Consider the following 8,649-nt stretch of genomic DNA (forward strand, 5'->3'; position numbering starts at 1 on the left):
CACTAAAAACCAAAACGGTATCAGTGATCCCAATTTATTCCAATCTTTTTGTTCTTATTCCAATTTGTAATTTCCAAAAAACTAGAAAAATCCAACAAAAAAAGAGAGAGCAAACGACGACCGATGAAATGAACCAAACGCGCCATGCAGAGCATGGAGTTTCACTTCCCTACTAGCATGTGTTTAATCAACTCCCCATCAATGTCCCCTCCTTTGACAATCTCCGCCATATAAATAAATTCCCTCTTTTTCTTTCTTTCTTTGCTCCGAAGTCCCAACCTTTCATCTCTCACTCTCTCCCTCTCTCCCTCTCTTCCTCTCTCTCCCTTCTGCAACTGCAAATGCAACTCCATAACCAAACCCACTTCCTCAAACCACTCCCATCACATCACCCTTAGCCTCTGAGACACTTCTCCGAACAACCCAAAAAATGGGCAAAGCCTCCAAATGGTTCCGCTCCATCCTGGGCCTCAAAAAGCCCAACCCGACCCACCAAACCTCCACCTCCTCCCCCAAACCACCCACCAAAGACAAACGCCGCTGGAGCTTCGTCAAGTCCTACAGAGAAAAAAACCACCACCGCCATCAAAACGACACCCCACCGCTTCCTTCCGACTCCTCAAACGACGCCGTGGTCGACCCCAACAAACACGCCATCGCAGTCGCAGCCGCGACCGCCGCCGTGGCCGAAGCCGCAGTCGCCGCCGCGCAAGCTGCCGCCGCCGTGGTCCGCCTGACGAGCAGCGGACGGTGCCCAAGCAACCCCGCGGCGCATGTTAGCACGGCCCGAATTGGGGTCCGCGAAGAAGAATGGGCCGCTCTGAAGATTCAAGCTGCTTTCCGAGGCTGTTTGGTTCGTATCACCGCTGAATTATTATTATTATTAATTTTTTTTTTTTGGTACAAGTTTTCTTAATTGACCGTTAATTTCTGATTAAGTTACTGGATTAGCATTGGGTCGGGAAGCTGACACGTGTCCCTTCTTTCCCGTTAGGCTTCGTGCTTAGAAACTAGTGTTCCTTCTTCCATTCTACCACTACACAGTGAAAACTGCTGCACGTTCTGTAACCGAAGGTCCCATACGGCGTCGTTTTAGTCTTTGTAGAATGCATCTCATACCCAGTTGGGCTACTTTGAGAGCTGTACATTCCATGTCGTTTTCTTCAAAACGGCAATACGTGCAGCTTCTTTTGCACTGCCGTTTCTGGATCATCTCTCTGTCAAACACTGAAAGAGACCCGTCAACATTTTTCAAGGGTGTGAAAATAGATAAACCCGCTAAAATACACAGGGATGCGTACTATACCACCTTCTTCCAAGACAAACCCGTGTGGACCACTGGACCTCTCAAGGGTTTTTCTTACAGCACATGGTCATTTAATTTTCAGAGGCCTTCCATTTTGGTTGTGTTGCCGTTTTCACAGAATGGGTGGGGCAGAAACTTTTCTCTTTGCTTTTCTAGAGCAAGTTGGTTTGGTTTGTCCAATGACATTTTTTTAAATGTCAAATTGTCAATGTCTTGGTATTCTTACTGTGGTTTTGGCATTCTTTAATTTCCTCACCTTACCTCTCACCTAACACTTGTTTAATTGGAATTTGGAAGGTAAGGGACTTAATTTCAATTGGGTTTCTTAGTTCTTTTGCCCTTTTTGTTAGGGTTCTTTAATTCCAACAGTGTTTGATGTTTCCTCATAGTAGAAACCAAAAGGCGAAGACTTGACTAATTTAATACGATGGAGTCATGTGGGGCTTTCTAAAAGAAACCAAGTTGTTTAATTAACAGTCCCTTTGTAATTGATGCATTTTAGAGGAGTGGATGTAGATGGCCAAAAGTTTCAACTCCGTGCGTGTTGACGTTTCTGACAGTTGGGTCCTGCACACTTAAAGTTTTGGTGGGTTCCTTAAAAAGAATTTTCTAATCGACTTTCTTAGGAAGAGAGGAGGGGGTGTGTAGGTTGGGTGCTTTAATGCTGAATTAAAATGTAGACAGCACAGTACAGTCAAACAATGGGATGCCTTTTTGCAGGGGCTGGTAGTGAAACGTCCCTGTTTTCTTATTTTTCATGTCAGAGTTATAGATTCATTTGGTACTGGCCTAAAAATAATTTCATTTAGGCACTTGTTCCATTCGAATTTCTGTGTAGGTCCGCGCACCTGCTCCTCAGCGCCATAATTTAAAATGTCATTTAAGTTTAGGCTATTCAATCATTTGGTTGGTACTGATATGGTGTATCCTGGTTTTGTTGTAGTTGACATTTTGTGTTATTACTTGGTTGGAGTTTTAGTATTATCTCGAATGCGTTTTAATTGGTTTTTCATAAGTTAAGTTACTTTGTCAAATGGATATTTTGAAGGCAAGGAGAGCATTGCGAGCATTAAAGGGCTTGGTGAGACTTCAGGCACTGGTAAGAGGTCATATTGCGAGGAAGAACAATGCTGCGCGGTTGCAGCGGCTGCAAGCTATCTCGCGTGCTCAGGCGAGAGCTCGAACAGGGCGGTCCCAAATGTCTGAGCTCTCACATTCAAGGACCAAGTCTTCTCAATTTCACCAACCTGTAAGGAAAATTTCCTTTCCCTCCAATATGAGTTTTTTTTCAAATAGATTTGAACTTCGAGTTGGGGGGACCATTTTTTTTCAGAACAACTTAGAAGGCTTTTCTATTCATGCATGTACTTTTCAGTACAGACATATAATGTTGTGAAGGAGGGTTGTTTGGTAGAAAATTTAAAGAGCTCCATGATGCATTGATGTGTAATTATATATTATAAGAAACTTCCAAACTTTTTTAGGTTCATATGGACAGTGGACACTACTTTTGCTGTCAAATAAATGAGAATGGCAGGTTGACAACTAGGATAATAGATATATAACAGTTAATGTCCATATCAAACTTGTAGACAGATAACATGTTAGAGGGGAAACGTTGATGGTTAAAAAGCTTACTACTACACAGAGGTTGAGCCTTTTCTCAATCACAAGTTTTGCCTCCTCATCAGAAAAATAAAGTTAGTTATTGATATGATTAACTGAGTTGCGATTGACTATCTGCTAATTAGCCATTAATTAGCCATTATCATCTGCGTTCTAATTGACCATCTGTAATTGATTTGTGTGTTTTATGAATCAGTGATGACCTAAATATATCATCTGCATTCACCAAATGTTTGTTTACTCTTTAAACAAGAAAAATTTCTTCTACATGCAGGGTCCAGCAACCCCTGAAAAATTTGAACATCCCATCCGATCCAGGAGTACAAAACTCGAGCAATTTTCAACACTCAGGGTATGCTCAGATCTTATATTTTATCTGCATTGTCATGCTTTCTACTTATATGCAATCCTCATGCCTACTACTTCCTGCAGCGGAATAGCTCCAGATCATATGGCACTACAGATGATGAAAAGAATGACAGGGTCCTTGAAATCGATACTGGGAAACCATACATCGCAACTAAACGGAGAAACCTTTTCCACTCTACTCATCTTGCTCTGGCTTCAGACCAATACAGCCATAGCTTTACCACTTCAAAAGACTCTACAAGCCATCAAACACTTCCAAGTCCATCTTCTTGCGAGGTCCAATCTTTAACTCCATTGAAATTCTCTCAAGAGGTTGAGGAAGACTCTTTCTGCACTGCCAACAGTAGTCCTCAGTTTTATTCCGCTTCATCAAGGGGCGGTAATTCAAAGAGAAGTCCCTTCACTCCCACAAGGAGCGATGGCTCGAAAAGTTACCTAAGTGGCTACTCAGATTACCCGAGCTACATGGCATGCACGGAATCTTCAAAGGCGAAGTTAAGGTCTCTTAGTGCTCCAAAGCAGAGGCCTCAGTATGAAAGATCTGGCTCTGCAAAGAGGTACTCCATTCATGGCTTTGGCGAATCGAAATCAAGTGCTCAAAGGGCGTCCGCCTTGCACTCAAACTTTGCAAGCAAAGCCTACCCGGGATCTGGTCGGTTGGACAAGCTTGGGATGCCTGTGGGTTACAGATACTAATGGGGTGCCCTTTTGGGGTTTCAACCCCTCCACTGTAATTTTGAATCTAATCTGGCTAACTGATGTACTAAACTACTTCATTGTCCTTGTAATGTTAAGAATTCTATTAGCGTAGGGGCGTATATTTGTGGGTCTGAATCAAAGGCTGCTTCCGGAAAATGCCATTACTTTCTGTGTCAGTTGTAAAATTAAGTTGGCAGAAGGTGAAGTAAGTGTATTGCATGAAACTTTTAAGAATGAAAAATATATAGAAATATTAAGTGGTATGGCATTTGACCTTTGTGCTCTCATTGAAGAAAAACTCTGGTTATTGTTAGTCATTGAATCTGTTGACTTTTCATTCATTTTTCCCCCTTGGGAATATCACATAGATTAAGAAATCTGGCCATACAAGAGTGAGTTAAAAAAGAGGAAAGAGAAATTGGCTAAAGAACATCACCTACGAACATCACCTCTAGAATTAACAAAACATGAAACGTCATTTACAAGTATGTCTGAACGAACGCGTACGCATGCAAATGTGTAACTAAAATAATAGTAAGGCACTTGTCTGTGTTCAATGGATTTCTGTTCTTTTTTCTATATGCAAATGCGAAGTCTTTCATCTCCAAGGAAGAAAACTTCAATGTGCAAAATTCCAGCCAGCTGTGCTGCCTGCATGTCAACTTTAGAATTAGGGACTGGAAAATGGGTTGAATTGAATCAACCTTGCATTGCACTAGGACCAAATGATTTTGGGTCTGCAGATGGATCATTAGATCATATGCCAATTGGGCCACTTTTCAAAGCTTCTGCACACACATATTTTTTTAATTACACAAGCGATATTAAAAGATAAGTGAATCGAACCTAAGACCTCAAGTGCAGGGTACATGTGGGTATTATAAGTTACAGTTAAACTGGAAACAAACATAATAAGAGTAACACATGTGATTTAGACCAGTTGATGAAATCGAAGTCTGTCCCTTTACATTGAGTTCAACTTCACATAAATTAGAGTAGTTTAAAATATCACCTATCACAGACATTGATCAGCGCTTGTGATAGCATTACGCATGCTAATACTGTTGTAAACCTTGTCAGTAAACCTTATCAAGTAACAATCATAAGTAGCTTGACTTTGTAAATCTTATCAAATAACAATTAAAGTAGCTCGACTTTGGCATAGCATAGCATAGCACCCACATAATAGAATGTCAAATGGAAGTCTCCTATTGTGTATAAGCCGGTAAATATAGTTGGTTTTTGCAAGTCTTCCCCATACTGAATGGGCAGCAGCCATAACTTATGGCGATAAAAGTTTGGCCAAAAGCTGCTCAGAACGGCAACACAAGTCCAACAGAACAAGGAGGAAAATATCCATTTTGAAGGAAAAAAATAACATCTCATGTATATAACGGAAAGACATCCTCTGTATCAAATATACATATTACTACATATCTCCATGTACCAAGCAAACTAGAATATATCATGTGTTCTATGCATGTACATCAGCGAGGGTTCCCAACGAAAGAAACATATTATATAAAAGAAGAAAAGAATCAGAGACAAGATGAACAAGTCAAGGTATGGAAATTTGTAAAAAAGAGGAGGGCCATCTCTCAGTTCCCACATTTCCATCTTGAGGTTGGCACACAGCTTAGGTAATGGCACCAGCTGCAGTGCTTGTTTAAGTTCTCTCCTTTGAACAGCAACACCAATCCCGTAGTTAATCTGCATTTAACAAGAAAATTGAAAATTACTCATCTCGAAACAGTTCCATATGTGCTAATGTGTATACTTAAACTCATCCATGACAGTAGAAACGAAAAGGGATGAAAAAAATACTGACACTACGGTGATGGTCTCCGATTTGAACCAGATTAAAATGTAATGGATACTAAATCATGCAAAATTCAAATAATAAATTAGAATTCCAGCAACAAGCTTACCCAGCAATCAGTAAGGCAGAGGCAACCAACAAAAGAATATATTGATAAGGCTTGTGCTTAGATTTGACACGAGCGTCAGCTGGAAGATTCCGACTCTCCATCCATCCAAACTGAGGACGAAGGAGCAAAATGAAACCAAGGAGAAACCCAGCCAAGAATCCTCCGATGTGGGCGAAGTTGTCAACATGAGGAAGAATTCCAACTGCTAAGTTAATGGCGATAATGACTATAAGCGTCAACAGAGCTGCAGCCTGGAAGGGCAAGAGAAAAGCAAGAGTTAATGACAGTAAAACATTCCGATCTTAATACGAAATCATGACACAAATGCAAACATCAAATCCATTTAAAGAATATCAACTTCACTTTATAAAATTGGAAAATCGGTAGCAAACCTTGTTGGTGTATATACTCCAGTTAGTGAGAAGCTCCGATAACATAGCTCCCAGAAGTCCAAACAGAGCGCCAGAAGCACCAACAGAAATATTGCTCTGAATAAAAAGGGCTGATAATATGCTCCCACCAAGTCCTGACAACAGGTAGATTATTCCCACGCGCACTGCCAAATCATTCAATCCAGAACTGATGTTAGAATGCAACAAAACCATCATAAAAATATGTCAAAAGAAAAAACACTAATAATGAAATTGAACAAGGCTTAAAATATCTACACGGTTATCATCAGGAAACAAAACAATTATTTGAATTGCCTTTAATTCAATTTGAATGCACAAATGCGTCCAGCACAGTAAAGTGATGCTGGAGACTATAAATAAAAAAGGCCTCATACATAATTTAGAATAAATTCAAAAGAGTTGAATATAGAAAATTAAGAATGTTCCCATATCCGCACTCTTCTAAATGTAAAGAACAAAAGGCTCCCCTTTTAATATGCATAATCATGAAGTCCTAAAATTGATCTCATTTTACTTAAAACCTTAATTCAAGGCATGGTAAGAAAAATGGCATACCAAACCCAAATTGCTGTTCAAGGCGTATGCCGATAAAGATCAAGCTCAGCATGTTTGCAAGCAAATGAATGACACCGGCATGCAACCACATACAAGTGACAAGTCTCCATCCTTGATGCCCATGTACAACCTTGGACCACTTCAGAGCTCCCAATTTTTCCAATCTGCAAAAGCAGGAAATATTTCTCAGATAATAAAAACCAAAAAGCGAAAAGGAAAGAGATATTATTTTCCCATCCAGACACACCTGGAAACCACTTTCATCCAAGTATAATAAGCAAAAATATAGGAAACTTAAAAAATAAAGAAGCAAAAAAACAATCCAGTCTTTGAACTATGGCTTTTTAATTTCCAGGATTCGATAGAATAACAAAACTTCCAAGCAGAATAACACAAATTGAAAAGGGGAGGGGGAAGAAAAAAAAACTAGTCCCACAAATGCAATTAGAAAAAAACTCACACTTAGGATATCAATGAGTTAGAATCTCAGACCAACCTAGCATTATGAATTAGAATTGGAAGTTTAAAAACCAAAAAAGAATAAACAACACAGGAAGAATCAGAAGAAAATCATGCACTTCAAACAATTCTATCAGCCTAAACTCGAGAGAGCATGCCCAATCAAAAACTGAAAAGGAAAAAAATATCAAAACGAGAAATTGAAGTATAAACTGCTGCTTAGTAACATACTGGACATCATACAGCATTGGAAAAACAGTAAATTCTCAACTTGCACACAACCAAATAAGCAAACCGTATTTGCCCCAAAATCATAAACTTTACAATTACAAAGCAATCAAATTTCTCAAACCCAAATCCAAAAACCGAGAAAAATCACTAAATTGAGAGATGGGTAAGTCAGAGAACCCACGTGGAAGAAGATGGGCCAAATAGAGGGTTCTCCCGGAGAGGCTGAAATGAAAGCCGACCAAGAAACTTGGCTACACACTTGCCATCACTACCAGTATTGTTCCTTGGACAGTTGTTGACAAACATAGCCACAATGAAGACAATAATATTGGCCACCACAAACATAGGAATCAACCAGGATGTCCATTGATGCTCTTGAGTTCCCACATAGTACTGGTTTGGGTTGTAACTGCTGTTGGCTCTGGGTTTTTCTGTTCCTGCTCGTTCTAGATCAGCCATGGTTTGATTTTCTTTTTCTCTCTCTGTTTGTCTCTCAAGTCTCAAACTTTTTCTCTGTACAATGAGAAAGGCCAATGTTTTTTGGGTTGGTGTTTATATTGTGGAAGAAAAAAAATGGAAAGAGGGATTGAGAAGTGACTTGGAAGCGAGTAGAAGACGTGTTTTTGGATGAAGCAAAAGAAAATATGAGAGACTTGGAAGCAGAAGAGTTGGGTGGGCAAAGAAGGTTGTAGATTTAACAGTCGAACAAGTAATGTGAATAATGTTTAGGAGGAGAGAGTGTTTTGTATTTCTCTCTCTCTCTCTCTCTCTCTCTCTCTCTCTCTCTATTTCTTGTATGTAGGATAGAGAGTGCTTTGTGCTGACTTGGCTTGTCTGTCATTTTATATATTTATATTACGCGGTGCTGTTAATATTCCTTAATTAATAACGTTTAGGAGTTTCCGAATCACATTCACATTTGGTTTTTGTGAAATTACATCTTTATCCCTGCTTAAATCCTCATGCTTAAAAAAAAAAAAAAAAAACCAGAGAGCATTTTTCTTTCATTTTTCAACAGAAAAAAATAAGAGAGTTAGGGCATATGGACCAGTTCTATACTTCT

General features: G+C 39.5%; 2 protein-coding genes across 2 annotated transcripts; one reads left to right on the forward strand and one right to left on the reverse strand.

Annotated features, from left to right (window-relative positions):
- Window positions 1-252: 252 nt before the first annotated feature.
- Window positions 253-4,273, forward strand: LOC117628017 (protein IQ-DOMAIN 14). The gene is made up of 4 exons (XM_034360361.1): window positions 253-853; window positions 2,355-2,555; window positions 3,207-3,284; window positions 3,365-4,273. The coding sequence occupies exons 1-4, from the start codon at window positions 431-433 to the stop codon at window positions 3,995-3,997; spliced, it is 1,335 nt and encodes a 444-aa protein (XP_034216252.1). The 5' UTR covers window positions 253-430; the 3' UTR covers window positions 3,998-4,273.
- A 1,064-nt stretch (window positions 4,274-5,337) lies between these two features.
- LOC117627673 (RHOMBOID-like protein 2) lies at window positions 5,338-8,409 on the reverse strand. Its single transcript, XM_034359862.1, has 5 exons — window positions 7,768-8,409; window positions 6,897-7,060; window positions 6,321-6,484; window positions 5,929-6,179; window positions 5,338-5,710 (listed from the first exon to the last, which is right to left on the reverse strand). Exons 1-5 carry the CDS (start codon window positions 8,043-8,045, stop codon window positions 5,599-5,601), a joined length of 969 nt encoding a protein of 322 aa, XP_034215753.1. The 5' UTR covers window positions 8,046-8,409; the 3' UTR covers window positions 5,338-5,598.
- Window positions 8,410-8,649: the final 240 nt, after the last annotated feature.

This window comes from Prunus dulcis, chromosome 5 (assembly GCF_902201215.1).
Source record: "Prunus dulcis chromosome 5, ALMONDv2, whole genome shotgun sequence".
Taxonomy (NCBI): Eukaryota; Viridiplantae; Streptophyta; class Magnoliopsida; order Rosales; family Rosaceae; genus Prunus; species Prunus dulcis.

What these genes read in the sequence shown, in the direction of transcription:
- LOC117628017 (XM_034360361.1), top strand. Translation starts at nt 431, where the DNA reads ATGGGCAAAGCCTCCAAATGGTTCCGCTCCATCCTGGGCCTCAAAAAG. An exon ending in CTGCTTTCCGAGGCTGTTTG is followed by an intron (nt 854 to 2,354) that starts GTTCGTATCACC and finishes GATATTTTGAAG; the next exon opens with GCAAGGAGAGCATTGCGAGC. An exon ending in CTTCTCAATTTCACCAACCT is followed by an intron (nt 2,556 to 3,206) that starts GTAAGGAAAATT and finishes TTCTACATGCAG; the next exon opens with GGTCCAGCAACCCCTGAAAA.
- LOC117627673 (XM_034359862.1), bottom strand. Translation starts at nt 8,045, where the DNA reads ATGGCTGATCTAGAACGAGCAGGAACAGAAAAACCCAGAGCCAACAGC. An exon ending in TTTGGCCCATCTTCTTCCAC is followed by an intron (nt 7,061 to 7,767) that starts GTGGGTTCTCTG and finishes CTGCTTTTGCAG; the next exon opens with ATTGGAAAAATTGGGAGCTC. An exon ending in TCTGCCTTACTGATTGCTGG is followed by an intron (nt 5,711 to 5,928) that starts GTAAGCTTGTTG and finishes TGTTAAATGCAG; the next exon opens with ATTAACTACGGGATTGGTGT.